Source organism: Schistocerca serialis, chromosome 2 (genome assembly GCF_023864345.2).
Source record: "Schistocerca serialis cubense isolate TAMUIC-IGC-003099 chromosome 2, iqSchSeri2.2, whole genome shotgun sequence".
Lineage (NCBI taxonomy): Eukaryota > Metazoa > Arthropoda > Insecta > Orthoptera > Acrididae > Schistocerca > Schistocerca serialis.
Window position 1 is genome coordinate 1,153,355,545 of NC_064639.1, and position 23,712 is coordinate 1,153,379,256.

General features: G+C 41.0%; 1 protein-coding gene across 2 annotated transcripts in view; it reads right to left on the minus strand.

Annotated features, from left to right (window-relative positions):
- LOC126458612 (dihydroorotate dehydrogenase (quinone), mitochondrial) overlaps positions 1-20,900 on the minus strand; it is a 52,988-nt gene extending 32,088 nt beyond the window's left edge. Inside the window, exons 1-4 of one of the 2 annotated variants that reach the window (XM_050095777.1) lie at positions 20,531-20,809; positions 13,775-13,984; positions 13,473-13,672; positions 10,573-10,764 (exon numbers count right to left, since the gene is read on the minus strand). In XM_050095777.1, coding sequence (XP_049951734.1) covers positions 10,573-10,764; positions 13,473-13,672; positions 13,775-13,984; positions 20,531-20,539 — 611 coding nt within the window. In that variant the 5' untranslated portion in view covers positions 20,540-20,809. Of the gene's footprint in view, positions 1-10,572; positions 10,765-13,472; positions 13,673-13,774; positions 13,985-20,530 lie in introns of both variants that reach the window. The other variant, XM_050095778.1, reaches the window with a different exon arrangement.
- Between the last annotated feature and the right edge of the window lie 2,812 nt (positions 20,901-23,712).

Consider the following 23,712-nt stretch of genomic DNA (forward strand, 5'->3'; position numbering starts at 1 on the left):
GAACAGGAACAACGATAGCTTCCCACCATCATCTGGGAAAAGTACTGTCAGTCCAAATTCGATTATAAAGGCGAAGGAGGTAACGCAGACTATGGGTTGGTAAATGCAGCAACATTTGGACGTGAATACCATCCAGTCCTGGGGCGGAGGAGCGAGAAGAAGAGAGTGCATGTTGAAGTTCCCGCATGGAGAAAACAGTATTGTAGCTTTCGCGATTTTGAGAGGAGAAAGCAAGAGGTCGCACTTCCGCTGCACGTTTCTTCGGGAGAAACGCTGGCGGGTAATTTGAAGAGCCCGAAATCTCAGCAAAGTGCTGACCCAATGAGTTGGAAACTGCAACGGGGTCCACTAATGTATCATGCGCGACAGTGAGCCCAGAGACCGGGGAGAAACTAGGCGCGCCTGATAACCGTCGAAGCCGACTCCAAACTTCCGAGGAGGGAGTGAAGGTGTTAAATGAGCTAATAAAGAATTTCCAGCTTGCCTTCTTGCTATCGCGGATGACGCGACGGCATCGCACACGGAACTGCTTATAGCGGATACAGTTGGCCGAAGTAGGATGGTGGCGGAAAACGCGAAGAGCACGTCGCCGCTCACGTATTGCGTCACGGCACGCCTTGTTCCACCAAGGAACTGGGGGGCGCCGGGGCAATTCGGAGATGCGTGGTATTGAACGTTCCGCAGCTGTAAGAATAACGTCGCTAATATGTGTGACCTCATCGTCAACGCTGGGAAAGCGACGGTCATCGAATGTCGCTAGAGACGAAAAAGTGTCCAATCGGCTTGGGCGAACTTCCACCGTCGCGGGCGCATATATGGCAGTTGAGGCTGCAGTCTAAGGACACATGGAAAGTGGTCACTCGAGTGTGTATCGTCAAGGGCGAACCATTCGAAGTGCCGAGCTAGCGGAACAGTACCGACCGAAAGGTCCAAGTGAGAGAAATCTGTCGTGGAGGCAGACAAAAATGTAGGGACCCCAGTGTTGAGGCAAACTAGATCCGCTTGGTGGAAGACGTCTAGCAATAGTGAGCCACGTGGACAAGGATGTGGAGATCCCCAAAACGGGTGGTGGGCATTGAAGTCCCCAACCAGCAAACAGGGGGGTGGAAGCTGACCAAGAAGATGAAGGAGATCAGCTCGTGCCATTGGTGTGGACGATGGAATGTATACAGTACAAAGAGAAAAGGTACATCCAGAAAGGGAAAGACAGACAGCGACAGCTTGGAAGGAAGTGTTTAAGTGGATTGGGTGATAATGGAGAGTATCATGGAGAAGAATCACGAGTCCTCCATGGGCTGGAGTGCCTTCAACAGAAGGGAGATCAAATCGGACAGACTGAAAATGGGGGAGAACAAAGCGGTCATGGGGACGCAGCTTTGTTTCCTGAAGACAGAAGATGACCGGCGAGTAGGAACGTAAGAGGATCGTCAATTCACCCCAATTGGCTCGAATGCCGTGGATATTCCAATGGATAATGGACATAGGGTGGACATAAAATGGAAGAATGTGACCAAGGTTGCTGTCAACTCAACGACTGTTCAAAGCTTGCGACCAACAGCGTGGAACGGCACTCAGCCGAAGGCAAAAGATCCTGATCCATAGGTTGTTCAGGAGCAGCTCCTGCCACCAGCGATCGGCCGGTTGATCGGCCGCCAGCAGTGCGTCTCAGTGACACAGAAGACGGCTGAGGGCGATTACCGCCAGGTGGTGCTGTAGTTGAGACACGCCTTGGCGGAGAAGGAGATGAATTGGGTTTCTTACTAGCCTTCTTGGAAACCTTATGTTTAGGTGAAGGAGGAACCGATGGTTGTGAAGTTTGGGTACGTAAAAAATTCTTCACGAGTATGCTCTTTTTTCGAAATCTTGGTGTCTGACTTTTGGGCTCGAGATTTAGCAGAACCCGATGAAGGGTGAGCCATAGAGTGGGCAGGCAAAAGTGGTGAGGTTGAACGGGCGATCTTTGCGCTGGCCGATCTGACGACCGTGGCACTAAAGGTGAGGTCGCAAGTCTGCATGGCCGCCTCCTTTGTTGGCTGAGGAGAAGCAAGGACAGTGCTGTATTTTCCTGTCTGAGGCACGGTGGGCTGTCGACTGGCGAATAATTTTCGAGCAGCAAAGATAGACACCTTTTCCTTCACTCTGATTTCCTGGATGAGCTTTTCGTCTTTAAAAACGGGGCAATCTCGAGAGGAAGCAGCGTGGTCACCCATACAGTTGATGCAGCGAGGGGATGGAGGTGGAAAAGCACCCTCATGGGCATCCTTGCCACAAGTAACACATTTGGCCGGATTGGAACAGGACTGGCTGGTGTGATTGAACCGCTGACACTGATAGCATCGCATAGGGTTTGGGACGTAAGGGCGAACGGAAATAATCTCATAGCCTGCTTTGATTTTCGATGGGAGTTGCACTTTGTCAAATGTCAAGAAGACTGTGCGGGTTGGAATGATGTTCGTGTCAACCCGTTTCATAACTCTATGAACAGTCGTTACGCCCTGGTCAGACAGGTAGTGCTGAATTTCTTCGTCAGACAATCCATCGAGGGAGCGTGTATAAACGACTCCACGCGAGGAATTTAAAGTGCGGTGCGGTTCAACCCGGACAGGGAAGGAGTGGAGCAGTGAAGTACGCAGCAATTTTTGTGCCTGGAGGGCACTGACTGTTTCTAACAACAAGGTGCCATTCCGTAATCTGGAACAAGACTTTACAGGACCTGCAATATCGTCGACACCTCTCTGAATAATGAAAGGGTTGACCGTGGAGAAGTCGTGACCTTTGTCAGACCGAGAAACAACAAGGAGCTGTGGCAACGATGGAAGAACTGTCTGTGGCTGAGACTCAGTGAACTTACACTTGTGAGCAGACATAGTGGAAGGTGAGGAAACCATTGCGGAATAATCCCCCATGATTACCGGCGTCTCCGATGGCGCGCTCCTCCCTAGTGGGGGCCCTCTCTGAGAGCACTCCCGCCTTAGGTGATTGTTCACACCTCAGGTCACACCTCTCGACAAATGGACGGAGGGACCAATCGGCACTTTCGGAAGGTATCAGCTCGGGTAATGACCTCTCCCTGGGCCTGGCCGTTACCAGGGGGTACATATGTGTCCTACCTGTCTACCCGGGGCAGGGAATTACGCGTTACCCCGTCACTGGCTACGCATGGAAATGCGTGGGTCGGCCTTCAGACATGCACAGGGAGGAAAAACAGAAAGGGAAAAACAAAGAAAGGGAAAGGAAAGAAGAGAGGCCTCAAACGCCGCAGCGGAGAAAAGGGTAAAGAGAAGAGGTAAGGAAAAGAGAAGTACAAAGGAAGGATGAAGACTTGCAAGCAGAGAAAGTGAAGAATGTGCTACATTTCCGAGCGTCCGTCTCCGGACGTAGGCACAAACCATACTCCCAGAGGGGGAGAAAGGGAAGGAAAGAGCCAGAGGTGAGGGGAGGGGGGGGGGGGCGAAGATGGGGGATAGGGAAGGATGCGGAAAAGGAAGGTATGCAGCCCGGAAAGGAAGGAGGGCCACATTAGCTCGGGGTCCTGTGCTCGCTACGCACGTATCCACAAAAGAGTTGTGGACCCCCTGGGGGGGTTTCTGTTACATGTTTCTATGCTCCACATGTTAGTCTTCTATAGGTGGATGTGTTGCCTTTCTCTTATTTTACATACTGGAATACAATGTTCAGAATTCTGAAAGTGGTAGGGATAAAATAAGGGAGTGGAAAGTTCTCTGCTGGAAAGTTCTCTACAACTTGTGCAGAAACCACACTAGTTATTAGAGTCAAAGGACATAAAATCAAAGAAGCACTTCATAAGTTTTGCTGTTTGGGCAACAAAATAATTGATAATATCTAAAATAAAGATGATGGAAAATGCAGACTGGCTACAGTGAAACTTGGATCATAAACAGTACAAACAAAAAGAATGTATAAGCTTTAGAAACGTCGCCCAACATAAGAATGCTGATGGTCAGACTGTACAACAAATGATGAGGTACGGAATCTATTTGGCAAGAAAGGAATTTGTGGCACAGCTAGATGAAAGGCAGGGATCAGTTAGTAAGATACATCCTGCCAGTTTAGTAAATGGAGGGAGGTACGGAGGATAGATATTGTACAGGGAGAGCTAGACTTACTGTGAGCTGGTTCAAATAAATATACTTTGTAGTAGTTATGCAGAGATGGAGAGTCTTCCCCAAGATAAACTAGTGATGTGTGGGCAGTTGCATCAATCAATCTTTGGACGAATAGTCGAATATTCTCACCTCATCCTTGTTTCTTGACTTTACTAACCTTTCTGGGCACACATTCACAAATGTCCAGAGATCTTCACAGAGATTTGTTTTAAACTGTATACATATATTGTTCTTATTCTTACAGCAATCTGGCTTTGCAATATTTTTACAATTTCTGTGCTAGAATTGCAATTATTCCTTCTTCTGCAACCTGTTCACTCTGTCGATTTGTTTTTCCTCTTCCACATTTATTGTAACTTACAAATCATTCTTTTCTTCACAAATACTGCATACTGAACTTCAACGGGTTTCTGTTATTTAATGTTTCCTAAACAGCCCAAGTAAACAGTTAGACAGCCATCAAAATTAAAATATTTCATTACATCTGATGCAATAAGATATTGAATAAATCTGATGTTGAATTAGGGGCTGAATATAAGTTACATTTTAAGTTTTACTGCTGGAAGTGGCTGGGTGAGCTGGTTCATATGTCAGAGGAAGATAAAGGCAAACTACTCTCAGTAGCACCCTTTTGAAATGCTGCTGAATTCAAACTGACCTCTGATCTGATGACAGCCTTTTTTACTTATTAGTATCTCTTCTTTTCTCTCAAATACACTGCCTGACAAAAAAGTGAACCATCCAGAAGACATGGCCACATTTCAATGTAACTTCATACACATACACAGCATGGAACATGTATGTAATGACTAGGGTTGCAATCTCCTGAGACTGGTAAAATGGCCACTAGAGTGTGTTAGTGCTGTTCACATTGAACTTTGTTACCAGGCTCATTAGGGTACCCAGATGAACAGCGGCAGATGTTGAGTGACCATTGTGAAGGACACAGAAATACTGTGTATTCTTGTGAGGCATTTTCATCAGCAACTGGCAGAATTTGAAAGGGGCCTCGTTGTAGGTCTCTGTTTGGTTGACTGGTCAAACTGCACAATATCCATTATTTGTAGTGCATTAAGATGTGACAGTAGCCCAACGTTGAACTGCATGGACATATGAGCGCAAGCATACTTGTCAGTGATTTGGTCGACCATCAAGCACTTTGTAACCACTTCAACACTGATGTCTGCCATCTGAGAACAAATGATGACTTGCCTATAATGTTCTGGGTCATCCCACACCATTGGTCGGAGACAAACAACAGCCACATTAATACGGTCCCATTCGTAGGCCGCCATTAACACAACACAAACGGCTTTGCTTGGAGTGTTGCCATGACTGGGAAACACTGATTGCTGATGAATGGCTTCACATTGTGTTCAGTGACGAATTGTGGTTCTGCACTATCATAACCCTCATCAGTGATTGTGGAGGCGAACTGGGGAGAGACCAATTCCTCTGTTTTGGAGATGTACAGCGTTGTCACTTCTGGAACAATCAGGAACAACTTAATGCTACAGCTGGTAGTGACTGAGGGAACACTCGTGGCGCCACATATGGTGTGGGATGTTGGAGGTGATAACAGATGTAGTAGTTGGTCATCCACAACATACCACACAGAACTGGGAGCAACATTCATTGAATGTGCAATTGCTCGTGCAGTATGTGGCCTCTTCCAATTTGAATGTATGATGTCTTCTTGGAGCACCAAAGTCACACCTGCTGACAGGGAAGGTATCCCTTTCTCAAAGGCATTGCTTAATTGTGGCAAAAAGGGCATAAGGTGGAGTTGAATATTGTGCTTAACAATCTTGACAAGGTGATGAGTAGCTCTTCCATTAGCATGAGCCTGCTTTGCCATACAAAAGGATCATGTTAGTGTATTCTGCTTCATACAGAAGGATCATGTTAGCGTGTTCTGCAAATGTGTACCTAACCAATATGCTCTAACACTCACAGACATGTGAATGAGACTCAAACCAGATCAGAGAGGTAGGATACACGTCAAATGACATCATCAGCCAAATCAATATAAGCACCTCCCACCATAAGCACCAGCTGCAAACCTACCTAGCAAACATTTTCGAACGCCTGTAGCATGGAAATGGCACACTTCAGGACATGGGTTCCTATTCAAAATTTTATGTACTCATTGCCCTCTATAAGTCCTAGAAGTTTGTAATGGGAAACTCTGAACTCCCTGTGTAAGATACCTTAGATGACAATCAGTTTGGCTTAAGAAACATAAGGAAACTTTCATGTGACTGATCAAGTTAGAAAGTGTTCAACTATGTATAATGGTGCACGATACTTGAAATTATTGGAGAAATATTTAACACTATGCGGGATGTTACAAAAAGGTACGGCCAAACTTTCAGGAAACATTCCTCACACACAAAGACAGAAAATATGTTACGTGGACATGCGTCCGGAAACGCTTACTTTCCATGTTAGAGCTCATTTTATTACTTCTCTTCAAATCACATTAATCATGGAATGGAAACACACAGCAACAGAACATACCAGCGCGACTTCAAACACTTTGTTACAGGAAATGTTCAAAATGTCCTCCGTTAGCGAGGATACATGCATCCACCCTCCGTCGCTTGGAATCCCTGATGAGCTGATGCAGCCCTGGAGAATGGCGTATTGTATCACAGCCGTCCACAATACGAGCACAAAGAGTCTTTACATTTGGTACCGGGGTTGCGTAGACGAGAGCTTTCAAATGCCCCCATAAATGAAAGTCAAGAGGGTTGAGGTCAGGAGAGCTTGGGGGCCATGGAATTGGTCCGCCTCTACCAATCCATCGGTCACCGAATCTGTTGTTGAGAAGCGTATGAACACTTTGACTGAAATGTGCAGGAGCTCCGTCGTGCTTGAACCACATGTTGTGTTGTACTTGTAAAGACACATGTTCTAGCAGCACAGGTAGAGTATCCCGTGTGAAATCATGATAACGTGCTCCATTGAGCGTAGGTGGAAGAACATACTGACGAAACTAAATGAGCTCTAACATGGAAATTAAGCGTTTCCGGACACATGTCCACACAACATCTTTTCTTTATTTCTGTGTGAGGAATGTTTTCTGAAAGTTTGGCCGTATCTTTTTGTAACACCCTGTATAGGAAGATTGGTGTTACACAGTATGTACCAGACCCATTGGAACAATAAGGAAAGATGACCAAGGGAGAAGTGCTCCGATAAAAATGAGTGTAAGGCAAGGATGCAGTCCTACTCTCCTGTTCAATATGTATGAAGAAGCAACAATGGAAGTAAAAGAGATTTTCAGCAGTGAGATTCAAATTCAAGGCTAAAGTATATCAATGACAGGATTTGCTGATGGCATTGCTATTCAGGGTGCGAGTGAGGAAGACTTCCAGGGCATGTTGAATGGAATGAACGGACTAATAAGCACATAGTATAGTGCGAGAATAAACCAAATAAAGACCAAAACTGATAGAAGAAATGACATTATTGACAAAAGTGACATAAAATAGGGACCTTGAAGCAGACCAAGTAAGGGAATTCTGCTGCCTTTGAGGCAAAATAATGCTTAATGGATATAGCAAGAACGATACAAGAACAGACTGGCACATGCAAAGAGAACATTTCTTACTAAAAGAAATCCACTGGTATCAAGCACAGGTCTTAATATTAGGAAGATATTCATGACACTGTACAGCTGCAGCACAGCACCGTATGGAAGCGAAAGATCAACTGTGGGGAAACTTGAAGAGAAGAGAATGGAAGTGTTAGAGATGTAGTATTACGGCAAGGTGTTGAATATTAAGTACACTGATGAGGTAAGAAACAGGTGGTCCTTCACAGAATCGATGAGGAAAGTAGTGTGGAAAACAATGACTAGGAGAAAGGACAGGCTGATAGGGGATGTTTTCAGATGTCAGAGAATAGCTTCCATGATCCTAGAGGGGGCAGTAGACAGCAAAAACTGAAGGGCAAGACAGATATTGGAATATATCCAACTAATAACTGAGAATTTTGGATGTTTGTCCTATGCTGAGATAAAGAGCATGGCACAGGAGAGAAGTTGTTGTGCGTGCATCAAATCAGACAGCAGACTGGTGACCCACAAATGAGGGAGGGAGAGGGGGAGAGAGGGGGGGGAGGGAGAGAGGGAGAGAGGGGGGGGGGGGGGGGAGAGAGAGAGAGAGAGAGAGAGAGAGAGAGAGAGAGAGAGAGAGAAACATACGGTGGGTGGTGCAACATACAGACCACAAATATTACATGACAAGAAGTTGTATCTGTCTTCACTCTTTTTGGAACCTGCTATTTCACTCTTTTAAATATGAGCCTCTTGCATTTCTCTTGTAGCATCTCTCACTGGAGTTTGTTGAGCATTTATATGGAAATTTTATACTAGATGTTGTAACAGCTTGTTAAATGAAACAGTTTACTCCATAAAAATTAACATGAAATACAATAATGCGTTCCATGCAGAAAAGGTACTGAATGTTTTATCTTATTCATGCCATTTATGCGAACAAAATAATAAATACAGTTTTATGTACTTTATTATTCACAATACAACACTTGATGAAATCATAACAGAACATTATTGACAAATAAATTTTTAGCGTGCGTAGCCACTGCTTTTTTGAGGTTATCATTTTCAATGTATGATGCAACCAATTCACATACTTTCAGCATTTCCCTTAGAAGATTGCTGCTTTGCTGTTACTGCCTCCTCCTCTGAAGAACTCCTCTCCACGACTTCCCGCAGTGAAACATATTGCAACTCCATAAGCTCTTCAATGGTCATTCCTTGGCTGTGATCTTCCACAAGCTCAGCAATATCATTGACATCCACTTCCAGTCCCCTGCTCTTGGCCAGAGAAACAATCTTGTTGACTACAGACTCCACAGGTATGGACTCAAATGCCACTGAGTGACATTTGACAACGCATTCCGGCCAAAACTTCTTCCAAGCAGAGGTGAGAGTCTTCTTGGTAACCACTTCCCATGCCTTTTCAATCCTCTTCATGCAGGCAACGATGTTGAAGTGATACTTCCAAAACTCTCTGAGAGTGAGATTGTTAGCTTTAGTCAACCCAAAGAAATGCTCAAAGAGTGCTTTAGCGTAGAGCTTCTTAGAGTTAGAAATAATCTGTTGGTCCATGCGCTGGAGTAACAGAGTGGTGTTGGGAGGCAGAAATTGGATCTTGATGAATGAAATTCTTCAAGATGGTCTTGTAGGCCTGGAAAGTGGGCATGAGCATTGTCCATAACAAGCAAGACATGGTGTGGCAGATTCATCTCAAGCAAATATTTTTTCACCAAAGGACCAAACACTTCACTGATACAATCATAAAAAAAGATCATGTGTCACCCAAGCCTTGTTGCTGGGCTTCCATATCACATTTAACATGCTTTTTGAAGGCTTATGGAGTTTCTGAATGATAAATAAGCAATGGTTTAGTTTTCAAATTGTCACCTGCATTGGCAAAGAATAGCAGTGTGAGACAGTCTTTCACTGGCTTGTGATCGGACAATGCATCCTCCTCTGCTGTTATAAAGGCACGCTTCGGCATCTTTTTTTAGAACAGACCTGTCCAGTCACAATAAAAAACCCACTGCGGCAGATAACCCTCAGAACCCACAAGCATCTTGAAGTTGCTGATGAAGTTGTCTGCTGCCTTTGTGTTGGAGCTGGCTGCTCCGAGGTGGCTCACAACACTGTTGATACTGGTTCTTCTCCAAAACTTCTCAAACCACCCACAGCTTCCCTTAAACACTTCTTCGGCCAGTGATGATCCTGGCACCATCTTAAAGAGGTCGGCGAAAATCATTCTTGCCTTCTCACAAATGATCTTCTTGTTAATAGTGTTGCCTTGCAATTGCTTTTCATTTACCCATATAAGGAGCAACCTTTCAACATCATCCAGAGAACAAAACTGTTGTTTGGATACTCTTCTCTCCTTAATCTTGTCCTTGTTCTCAAGGATGGTGAACATAGTTGATGTAGACCAATTGCTTGTGCATGCTAAACAGCAACACTTACACCACGTTCGCATCTTTCAATAATTTCACATTTCATTCTAATGTCATTTTCTTACTCTTATGATTTATCTTCGGGGACATTGCTATGAAGGTTATTACAAATTGAAGAAAAAAGAAACCACTGTGTGAACACAAGTTTAGAAAAATGTGTGATCACAAGCTGCACTAAGATGGTAGCAGAAAGAGCTCTAAACCCACGCTGCAGAACGTTTCTGGAAAAAATTTTTGACCTCCAGTGTCATCCATTTTATCTTGCTTAGGTCACACTGATTTCAAAGCTTGAATGAGTACATTATTTCCCAGAATTTATAACACACTGCACCTTTCATTTTTGTTGTTGCAATAATTAACTCTCGTGGGTTTACGGCTCTTTAGATATAAAAGAAAGACAACAACAAAAATCTAAGAGAAATTTTGAACTGCCTACCTTGATACATTTACGACTAAGTAGTCTGCAACATCAGCAAATTTCCGGATTCCAGACACATAATCTTCTAAAGGGTCTTCAGAATTTTTATTTTTACCAAGATTGACTCCAATGATTCCTACATAATTGGTTTTTCGTAAATCATGTAATCGATTGTATACAATGTCATGGCCTTCACTATTGAAACCATATCTGCAAGAAATTTTTGCAGTGTTTTTCAAAATATTTTTTACATTTTGTACCTATTATGAACACACACACACACACATTACATACAAAAATCATTTGTAACAGCAATCATCCAAGAGTTTCTTAGAATTTCTGTCAGTATGTATATACTATAAAACTACAATGATGAATCATGTATTATGTACTCTCACACATATTACATACAAAAATCATTTGTAACAGCAATCATCCAAGAGTTTCTTAGAATTTCTGTCAGTATGTATATACTATAAATCTACAATGATGAATCATGATGAAAGAGAGAGATACGAATTTACATTGCAATAACGAAACCAAGTAAGAGAATAGATGTATAGCAGAGGGTAAAACACACACACACACACACACACACACACACACACACACACACACACACACACACACACACACACTGCATTAAATCTACACCAGTCAAGTGAAATGAAGACATCAAGGGAGTGTGGGTATTTTCAAACACTATGAGCGATGAATTATGTTTTGTTCATGCCACAGCTTTATAAATTAGCACTTCACAATAAAACTGGGTAAGTGCGAACAGTATGCCAGCCAATGTATGATTACTTGTGATTTCATCTAAGCCTTTTATCGCATGCAATGCTTCTCACCATGTGGCAGTGGAAGTGCAGATTTTCCCTTTTTATGACAATGACAACTGCCATACCAGCTACGACAGGATCATCATTTTACAATATGTCCATGTAAGATTCGTACTTGTTTGTGGTACTCAATTTTAACGTCATTAGATTGCATTACATTTAAGACATTACTAGCTCTTAAAATGTGAAAAGTACAAATGTTGAATTGACTGAAATACTCAGAGTGGGAGCAGGGAAACAAATACTTATACTTTACATCAATATTTTTACCATGTAAATACATTTGCATCTTTACAACAGAAATTAATGATATGCTGAGAGTGTATTAAAGTGAACATCTTATTTTTCAGATTTCCATCACCTTATGTAATTTCACAGAAAATTTGTAAAAATCTTCTGGTATATCAAGAGATATGCCATGATGACAGTTCGGAGAGTCTCTTCAGCTCACAAGAATAACACAGAATTCAAGATGTGGTCATTGACCCTACATAGGACCTTGTGCTCTTTGCACTCATCGAGTTTTTTTTTTTTTTTTTTTTTTTTTAAATACGCATTATGCAGTAAAGAAAAAGCTGTTGATATTATTTAGAAACTGTATCTACAAAGCAGAGCCCAAAAACACATTAGTAATACTACAAGAAACATAGTACAAAGTAAAACAGTAACAAAACTGGCAAGCCTAAGTTAAAACAACTGTTGTCTGTCTGAGAGAACTGTTTCACACACAACTGTGACAAATCATAATTGAATAACATACAAATTTAATATACACTGAAGAGCCAAAGAAACTGGTACACGTACCTAATATGGTGTAAGGACCCAGCGAGCACGCAACAGTACGTGACATGGACTCGACTAATGTCTGAAGTGGTGCTGGAGGTAACTGACAACATGAAGCCTGCAGGGTTGTCCATAAATCCGTAAGAGTACGAGGGGATGGATATCTCTCCTGAACAGCACGTTGCAAGGCATCCAAGGTATGCCGAATAATGTTCGTGTTTGGTGGCCAGCAGAAGTGTCTGAACTCAGAACGGTGTTCCTGGAGCTGCTCTGTAGCAATTATAGACATGTGGAATGCCGCATTGTCCTGTTGGAATTGCCAAAGTCTGTCTGAATGCACAATGGGCATGGATGGATGCAGGTGATGAAACAGGATGCTTAGGTACGTGTTGCCTGTCAGAGTTGTATCTGGACACATCAGGGGTCCCATATCAGTCCAACTGCACACACTCCACACCATTACAGAGCCTCCACAAGCTTTAACAGTCCCCTGCTGCAATGTAAGGGTACATGGATTCATGAGGTTGTCTCCATACCTGTACACAGCAATTCACTCAATATGATTTGAAACGAGACTCGTCCAACCAGGCGACATGTTTCCAGTCATCAACAGTCCAATATTGATGTTGACGGACCCAGGCAAGGCATAAAGCTTTGTGTCACGCAGTCTTCAAGGGTACACGAGTGGGCCTTCGGCTCCAAAAGCCCATATTAACAACGTTTCATTGAATGGTTCGCACACTGACACTTGTTGATGGCCAAGCACTGAAGTCTGCAGCAATTTGCAGAAGGGTTGAACTTCTGTCACATTGAATGATTCCCTTCAGTCGTCGTTGGTCCTGTTCTTGCAGGATCATTTTCCGGTTGCACCAATATCGGAGATTTAATGTTTGACCCGATTCCTGATATTCACCGTACACTCACTCATGAAATGATAGTACGGGAAAATCCCCACTTCATCGCTACCTTGGAGATACTGTGTCCTATCACTCATGTGCCGACTATAACACCACGTTCAAACTCACTTAAATCCTGATTATATCCCAATGTAGCAGCAGTAACCGATCTAAAAACTGTGCCAGGCACTTGTTGTCTTATATAGGTGTTGCCGACCGCAACGCCGTATTCTGCCTGTTTACATATCTCTGTATTTGAGAATGCATGCCTATACCTATTTCTTTGGCACTTCAGTGTACATGTCTTTAATATTCAATACTAAAAGTTATTCATTATTTTTTGTATCCTTATCATGAAATACAATTATTGTAGTTTCCTCTCACTGTGTTACTGTACCTGTTAATGACTGCTTCATCCTCAAGCAAACGGAATACTCTAGGTTTATCATTTCCAGGTTGAGGTACAGGAGTGACAGAACCAACTTCAACGAATCCGAAACCAATTTTATTAAGAGCTTCTACAGCTTCTCCTTGCTTATCAAATCCTGCAGCAATTCCAACAGGGTTATTCAATTTTAATGTTCCCAGTGAGGTGCTCTAGAATGAAACTAAAAAAATTTAGAAAATATGATCAAATGCTATAAATAATGAACACTACAGAAATTCTGAACTATGAAGTAAAAGTTTACACTGTCTTACCAAAGTATCTGGATCTTTATATTTGCTTCTCAAGACAAAACCATATTTTGAGACTGTTACAGCAAAATTGTGTGAAAATTCAGGATCAACTTTATGCAAGGCAGGCATCAAAAATTTCTCATAAAATATTTCATTTTCTTGGAAAATATTTAATGCTACAAACATGCCTGCAGCACCACCCGAAACTAAAAGCAGGGATTTTATTTTGTTCTGTGGAAAGAAAGAACAAAAATATACAGTTTAAATATGAAGGCCAACTATGTAATAATTTATTACATGTATGTGTATCTTACTGAAATAAGCTCTGATGCTTAATCTTTAAATAATAAAAATGAATAAGTAAAATCAAAGACATTTGGGACATGTTAATACTACGGTAACTGACTGAAGATTACTAAGGGTGTTGAAGCGTTACCAAAATGTATATTCAGTGCTCACTTTGAACCATTACGTAATGATGTTGCATGTGATGTCATATGTGGGAGATGTGTTTGAAAGTTGGCATGTAGGAAGAGGGCATTCTGATGCAGGTTTTCACTCAATGTACTGTTCTCTGTGGTGTATTTCAATGTCAAGGGAGTGTTATTTGTAAAAGACTGTAGTGTGTGTTAGATGTGTGATGGATTCGACAGAGAAGTTTAACAGATGTACTTCAACAGAGGAGACGCAGGACATACTGAGTATTATAACGTTTCTTCAGAAGTATTGCATATAGGCAGTATAAGTTAAGTGACAAAAATGTGGAAAGCCTAGGAAGTGGCTCCAATCAGTAGCAATGATTTTATCTGACACTGTAGGGATGATAACTTCTGGAAACTGATTTGGTACTGCACTTGGTTCAAACGTTTAATCTAGCAATATCAGTTATTTAACTTACGATTTTTGTTATTGATCATCTGCATCACTTTGTTCCCAAAGAAAAATCATTCAATTACTGATTGTTTGGAAAGGGACAGAGCAGAAGTTTTACATTTCAAAGTATTTTCTGTTTGTTACAATTAATCAAAAGGAGTACTGGTTTTATGATTATTCCAAATATTTTCGTGTTTTGTGTGCATATTATGGTTGCGAGGGTGACCTCACAGTTGTTATTTTGGATTTACAGGAGTTGCATATATCCACTGTTTTGATGACATCGCTAGAAGAAACCAATAACCAGTATCGAACACTTCAGTATTCCCGCATTTCTACAATACACGAAGAATTTAAAATACTCCAAAAACCCCCACAATTTGACATCAGACACCTTTCTACAATTTGACATCAGACACCTTTCTACAATTTGACATCAGACACCTTTCTAAGTATTCACTGTGTTTAATAACGAAACTGCCCTCAATTAGATTTGAACATTAGTCAGTGAATATCTAATTAAATAATTTTCATTTGGGAGGGAAACATGGACCAGATTAGGGCATCACGTTAGTTCATGCATAAAACGTATCCCATAGCTATAACAATAAGGAACACTCTTTAAAGATATGGAATGAATTAAGTTACATGCTAATGAGCAAAAACATGCCACTGCAGCCTGCTTCTGTAAAGTGTACTAAAACAAATTAGGACTAGTGTGAATTTATTTGAAATGATAATTATGAGAATTACTTCTAGACTATGTTAGACACATACAGTAGGTGAGAAGCAGCTGCCCTGAAAAAGGATCCTGCTCCTCCTCTTAAATTACATGGTTCCCATTTTGACTAGTACAGTACTGTGAACAAAGAATTCCCAGACTTCTTGGGATGTTAATTCAGAGTAAAACTTCAAGCTTTTGACAATTACTGACTCTCAAAACTGCTGCTGTGGTTGCCTTATATACACCATAGACAGCTTCTGACAGGTTGCTAATTATATAATACTATCTTGGCCACTCATTGTACCGCAAGCAGATGAATACTAATTTAGATCTTAGTGTCCTGAGTTTTCATTATCCAGTCCAGAAGAGAGCAGTTTTAAATGCACTGATACCCACTGCAAAAACTGTTCCTGATGAGAACCACTTGTTGTTGTTGATGGTGTTGGTGTTGCTGTTGTGGTCTTCAGTTCTGAGACTGGTTTGATGCAGCTCTCCATGCTATTCTATTCTGTGCAAGTTTCTTCATCTCCCAGTACCTACTGCAGCCTACATCCTTCTGAATCTGCTTAATGTATTCATCTCTTGGTCTCCTCCTACGATTTTTACCCTCCACGCTGCCCTCCAGTACTAAATTGGTGATCCCTTGATGCCTCAGAACATCTCCTACCAACCGATCACTTCTTCTAGTCAAGTTGTGCCACAAACTCCTCTTCTCCCCAATTCTATTCAATACCTCCTCATTAGTTATGTGATCTACCCATCTAATCTTCAGCATTCTTCTGTAGCACCACATTTCGAAAGCTTCTATTCTCTTCTTGTCCAAACTATTTATCGTCCACGTTTCACTTCCATACATGGCTACACTCCATACAAATACTTTCAGAAACGATTTCCTGACACTTAAATCAATACTGGATGTTAACAAATTCCTCTTCTTCAGAAACACTTTCATTGCCATTGCCAGTCTACATTTTATATCCTCTCTATTTCGACCATCATCAGTTATTTTGCTCCCCAAATAGCAAAACTCCTTTACTACTGTAAGTGTCTCATTTCCTAATCTAATTCCCTCATCATCACCCGACTTAATTTGACTACATTCCATTATCCTCGTTCCGCTTTTGTTGATGTTCATCTTATATGCTCCTTTCAAGACGCTGTCCATTCCGTTAAACAGCTCTTTCAAACCCTTGGCTGTTTCTGACAGAATTACAATGTCATCGGCGAACCTCAAAGTTTTTATTTCTTCTCCATGGATTTTAATACCTACTCCAAATTTTTCTTTTGTTTCCTCTACTGCTTGCTCAATCTACAGATTGAATAGCATCAAGGAGAGGCTACAACCCTGTCTCACTCCTTTCCCAACCACTGCTTCCCTTTCATGCCCCTCGACTCTTGTACCTGCCATCTGGTTTCTGTACAGATTGTAAATAGCCTTTCGCTCCCTGTATTTTACCCCTGCCACCTTCAGAATTTGAAAGAGAGTATTCCAGTACACATTGTCAAAATCTTTATCTAAGTCTACAAATGCTAGAAACGTAGGTTTACCTTTCCTTAATCTTTCTTCTTAGATAAGTCGTAGGGTCAGTATTGCCTCACGTGTTCCAACATTTCTACGGAATCCGACTGACAGTTCGGTAATTTTCACATCTGTCAACACCTGCTTTCTTTGGGATTGGAATTATTATATTCTTCTTGAAGTGTAAGGGTATTTTGCTTGTCTCACACAGGTTGTTCCCTAGATGGTAGAGTTTTGTCAGGACTGGCTCTCCCAAGGCTGTCAGTAGTTCTAATGGAATGTTGTCTACTCCCAGGGCCTTGTTTCGACTCAGGTCTTTCAGTGCTCTGTCGAACTCTTCACGCAGTACCGTATCTCCTATTTCATCTTCATCTACATCCTCTTCCATTTCCATAATATTGTCCTCAAGTACATCGCCCTCGCATAGACCCTCTATATACTCCTTCCACCTTTCTGCTTTCCCTTCTTTGCTTAGAACTGGGTTTCCATCTGAGCTCTTGATATTCATGCAAGTGGTTCTCTTATCTCCAAAGGTCTCTTATATTTTCCTGTAGGCAGTATCTATCTTACCCCTCTACATCCTTACATTTGTCCTCTAGCCATCCCTGCTTAGCCATTTTGCACTTCCTGTCCATCTCATTTTTGAGACTTTTGTATTACTTTTTGCCTGCTTCATTTACTGCAGTTTTGTATTTTCTCCTTCATCAATTAAATTCAGTATCTCTTCTGTTACCCAAGGATCTCTATTAGCCCTCGTCTTTTTACCTACTTGTTCCTCTGCTGCCTTCACTATTTCATCCCTCAAAGCTACCCATTCTTCTTCTACTGCATTTCTTTCCCCCATTCCTATCAATTGTTCCCTTATGCTCTCCCTGAAACTCTCTACAACCTCTGGTTCTTTCAGTTCATCCAGGTCCCATCTCCTTAAATTCCCACCTTTTTGCAGTTTCTTCAGTTTTAATGTACAGTTCATAACCAATAGATTGTGGTCAGAGTCCACATCTGCCCCTGGAAATGTCTTACAATTTACAACCTGGTTCCAAAATCTGTCTTACCATTAGACAATCTATCTGAAACCTTCTGGTATCTCCAGGCTTCTTCCATGTATACGACCTTATTTCATGATTCTTGAACCAAGTGTTAGCTATGATTAAGTTATGCTCTGTGCAAAATTCTACCAAGCGGCTTCCTCTTTCATTTCTTAGCCCCAATCCATATTCACCTACTACGTTTCCTTCCCTTCCTTTTCCTACTGTCGAATTCCAGTCGCCCATGACTATTAAATTTTCGTCTCTCTTCACCATCTGAATAATTTCTTTTATTTCATCATACATTTCGTCAATTTCTTCGTCATCTACAGAGCTAGTTGGCATATAAATTTGTACTACTGTAGTAGGTGTGGGCTTCGTGTCTATCTTGACCACAATAATGCGTTCACTATGCTGTTTGTAGTAGCTTACCCGCACTCCTATTTTTTTATTCATTATTAAACCTACTCCTGCATTACCCCTATTTGATTTTGTATTTATAACCCTGTATTCACCTGACTAAAAGTCTTGTTCCTCCTGCCACCGAACTTCACTAATTCCCACTATATCTAACTTTAACATATCCATTTCTCTTTTTAAATTTTCTAACCTACCTACCCGATTAAGGGATCTGACATTCCACGCTCCGATCCGTAGAATGCCTGTTTTCTTTCTCCTGATAATGATACCTTCTTGATTTTTTCAACCTCTACACTTTACTGCCACACAGTTGCTGAAGTTGGATCCATGTTTATCATTCTAAATATCTGTATAATTTCTAAGAGTGACTCATTTAGGTACATTTTTAACTTTCTTTTCAGTTAATTGGGATTCTCAATTTCTTGTTTATGTACGTAATATGACAATACTTTAGCCGTTTGGTTGGAAATCATCATCATGTGATGGGTCATAATTAACGCCTGATGAAGATGATGGAGGCAGTCATCATGAGCTTACGATTTTATTCATATTTGATGTGGCAAATTAGTCACGAACCTTTTATTCCATAGCTCTGTCATGGAAGACTTCATTACCAAGTGTTACTACTTTTCAGTAACTATGATATTTCACGTCAGTAGTAGTGAGGCAGACTGCTAAATTCAAATCATTGCCCACTGAATATAAGCAAAAAAATTACCATTCAAAGTAGTCAGGCACTGCAATGTCAACATGAGACATAACTTAAATTGATATTAAATTTCTTTAGCAATTTGTGTCTCAGGTTGGCATATGCAGTGCCTGTCTACTTTGAATGGTAAATGTTTTGCTTATCTTCAAAGGGCAATGATTTGAATGTAGCAGTCTGCCTCACTACTACTGTCATGAAATATTTGAACATCATTAACCTACTAGTTTATTCATTTCAAGCCTAATAATGTTTGCTTTGATCTTGGCTTTTTTCTTTTTTTTTAACAGTGCATGGTTTTAGCCTTCATGATGACACAACGAACAATTTTGCAACGTTTCTTGTAACACACTTTTAAATCTTGAATCAGCATGAAATAAAGAGGCTCTCTCCCCCCGGTCAATGATATTTCGAACCCATATGTTAGCCACTCTGTTTCTTGGCATCCATTGTATTTGTTCCTGATATGTTGTAAATGAAAACTAGATTCATAATACTGTACGAATATTTTACTTCTGTCTTTCTTAGTAAACTTATGTCATTGTTTTTCCTGTTAATTCCTTTCTGAATACTGTGATTGAATTACCATTTATCATTGTATGTACTTCCCCCTTCTTAACTAAACTTGACTAATGGTGAAATTTCTGTTGCTGCCTTTACAGCATAGGAGGCATGCAGTGCACTATTGGAAAACTCATGTCTATTTTGCGAAACAAAGTTGAATTTAGAAATTACTATCAATCAGTACCTATTTCCAGTCTGGTTAATAGTACATTACTGTGGCAAACAAACTGCAGCTGAACGTTTAGTAACTCTCACTGCCTTGGATCAGTATTATCTGAAGTCAATCAATGTGGAAATCTACTCACATAACAACTCATCAATTGTAAATCTAATATCACCTCTGACTGCTAGAAAAAGTTAAATACACTTACTGGTAGAGGCACATACACCACTAGAACTGTTAATTTAGATGTTCCCAAGGCTACTAACAGCACTCGCAGAAATATTCAGTGCAGTATGCATTTAGGCTACTTCTTTGGCTTGGTACTTTATCCCACTTAGATGTACACAGTCACCACATTTCCCTTCTATAATGCCAACAGTAATGGGGCACTGTAGTCATTTCGGTTATCTGTGCAATCTGTGTAATATATTAAGCTATGTATACGATGACAACGAATTTTTTTTAATTTTTCTGTTTCCCATTGTGAAACAAATCTATTACTCTAACATCACAGAAATCCCAATTTATCGTTATTTTCACTATAATGACGGCCAAAAGTTAATTAAATAATCACTGAAAATAATGAAATACAACTATCCAAATGTTATCCCAAACCAAAATAATGTTAAGAAAAAAAATATAGGCCGCAATAATCAAGGTAATTGCAGCGAAGTAACGGTGTTACTCATGACATTCGCTAATCCAGCGCATTACTCTCGTCAAATCCAATGGGTAACTTCAACCATTACAGTATATTTTTCCCAATCAGCAGCTACTCACCAAAGCCATTGTCCCTCACTGGCAGTGCAGTTTCGGATTAGTTCATAACACAAAATTTTGCACTATAAAATTATATGCCTTCTTTATAACATCAAATTTAACAGCTTTATATAAGACGACTGCATTCACGCAAGAAAATTTTTCTTTCAAAACATTGTGTACAAAATATGATTGTAAAGCATTCACAACCTCAAATTTTACTACAACAAGTAACACCCATCACGACTTGCAAAACATACATTGCGCCCTCCAAAGTTTACTATTGAAGGAAACACGCTCATGAAACGCCAAAGAGTCAAGGTTTTCTGTTCCAGAGGCAATGCGTATTAAGCGGAGTTCACACGCGTCTAATGTGGCGCCACAGCTTTTGGCTCGCTGTAGTGGCATCGTGAGCTACCATTCACATAGGACGCCACAAATTGCACAGCTTTCAATATGACGTACATTGAAATCATGTGGATGTTATAGTGCAGCCTTAGAACTGTGCCAAAAGTTAAATACAAGGAAGATGAAACCCAAATATTGGATCCGAAAATATTTTTTCACACAAGGCTAAAACAAGGGGAAACAAACAAATTTATAAAAGAAATAACACTCAGAGATGAAAATGCCGTCTGCAATGGCAAAGATTTCAAAATCTTACTATATTCAGTGACATAGGCATTTCGAATAACTAATTTTTTTTATTTAATAAGCTGCCACATCACACTCTGGAACTATTTCCTGACTAGGATCCACAATTTATATAATGCTTGGTGTCACAAGTTACGAAGTCCGTACGACTCGCTTTTTGATTAAATATATTAAGTTACTTTATTCATTCAAAAACCCTCTAAGACAGTGAGATACATCATTGGTTTGCGTACACACACATTACTCCAGAAAACCAAACATAGGTTGCTGTTCTTTTAGTTCTAGAAGCTGCGAGAGCGTACCTGATCACCATCACAATTAAAAAAACACTGAAATCGAATGGCGTACAGCAGCAGTTATAACACGATAACTGCGACAGAATGCTCGTGTTTTGAAATACTGCCCGCCAGGGAACAATGGTGGCACGAAAGTGGCGCAATAAAGTATAACCAAGCTGAACTGTTTGTGGCATGACAAAAGTTGCGACTCTTAAGTTGTGCCACTAAAAACTAGGAATTCACACATGTAACTACAATGCAACTGCAGTATGCCACTAGATAGTGTCGGAAGTTCCATGTGGCTTTTCACGGATGATGCTGTAGTATACAGAGAAGTTGCAGCATTAGAAAATTGTAGCGAAATGCAGGAAGATCTGCAGCGGATAGGCACTTGGTGCAGGGAGTGGCAACTGACCCTTAACATAGACAAATGTAATGTATTGCGAATACATAGAAAGAAGGATCCTTTATTGTATGATTATATGATAGGGGAACAAACACTGGTAGCAGTTACTTCTGTAAAATATCTGGGAGTATGCGTGCGGAACGATTTGAAGTGGAATGATCATATAAAATTAATTGTTGGTAAGGCGGGTACCAGGTTGAGATTCATTGGGAGAGTGCTTAGAAAATGTAGTCCATCAACAAAGGAGGTGGCTTACAAAACACTCGTTCGACCTATACTTGAGTATTGCTCATCAGTGTGGGATCCGTACCAGATCAGTCTGACGGAGGAGATAGAGAAGATCCAAAGAAGAGCGGCGCGATTCGTCACAGGGTTATTTGGTAACCGTGATAGCGTTATGGTGATGTTTAATAAACTCAAGTGGCAGACTCTGCAAGAGAGGCGCTCTGCATCGCGGTGTAGCTTGCTCGCCAGGTTTCGAGAGGGTGCGTTTCTGGATGAGGTATCGAATATATTGCTTCCCCCTACTTATACCTCCCGAGGAGATCACGAATGTAAAATTAGAGAGATTAGAGCGCGCACGGAGGCTTTCAGACAGTCGTTCTTCCCGCGAACCATACGCGACTGGAACAGGAAAGGGAGGTAATGACAGTGGCACGTAAAGTGCCCTCCGCCACACACCGTTGGGTGGCTTGCGGAGTATATATGTAGATGTAGATGTAGATGTAGCTGTGGCGACACTTTCGTTGAGTGTGTGATCCTGGATTTCTACCTACGACCACACGCACGTGTTTTTCCGTGTTTCTGGTGGTATTCACATAAAAAATACAGACAAATGGTGCTGGCTGCACCATGCGTTTTCGCATGCTGTGCACTTGCAGACAGCTGCGTTTGCGCATCGAGAATAGGCTGGGTAGCATTCGTTCTGCGTTTTTTTTTTTCACGCTGGCCGGTGGCTACCCATGCGCAAAAAACTATACGATTTTATCATCTGTCTGGGGGAAGTGGCATCACAGGAAGTGTCCAGAATTATATGTATTAATCGCGTGCGTGTTGCACTAGACTTGTTACTGATATTGTGACAGCAATAACGTCTATAACATTATTATGCTTATTTAAGGGCTGTTCGACATCCGTTCTTTCATTCCTGTGTTAGTAGTTGTGAGAAGCTGTCAACTAATATGAACAATTTTCAATTAAATTTCAACATTTTTTCTACAGCCTGAATCATATCACAGCATGAATTTATGGTACTATAAGTATAACAATAAAAAACAGTATTTGTTTAGTCAATAAAAAAATATTTTATCATTCCAGTACATTACTGGAGATAATTCCTTAATAATCGAACAATCGCATTTGTGAAGCTCCCTCATTCTGATGTAGGATAGGACCAGTAATGTGGGGTTTTATAATCTTTATTTTGCTTCAGTATAGTGTCCATTCACCACCTATTGCTCTGCATTCGTAGGTACTATGCAGACGATGAGAAAAGCAGTGTCGAAGAAAACCACCATCCCTACTTATGATTACAAAGTCCATAAACTCCAGTAACAAAATAAACCTGTAAATCTCTATTAATAACGGCCAAAGTGGGTGCTTCCTCCCTCCATTGAAAATGTTTGTTTGTAGATACTGATGTTTTATTCCGGTCCTTTTCATTCATTGTGTCATCAAACCCACATTTACGTTGGTAGTATATCTACTACTAGTTCGCGCAGCTTATATCACAAGTAAAACAGCCAGAAATGTGCTAAGTCCAACCCGAAATATTACGAGATTCACACAGGCAACACACTGTTACAAAACGAGTTCACATTCGGCCCTTTTCAGTGGATTCTTCGAAAGAAGATGTTCGCCAAAAT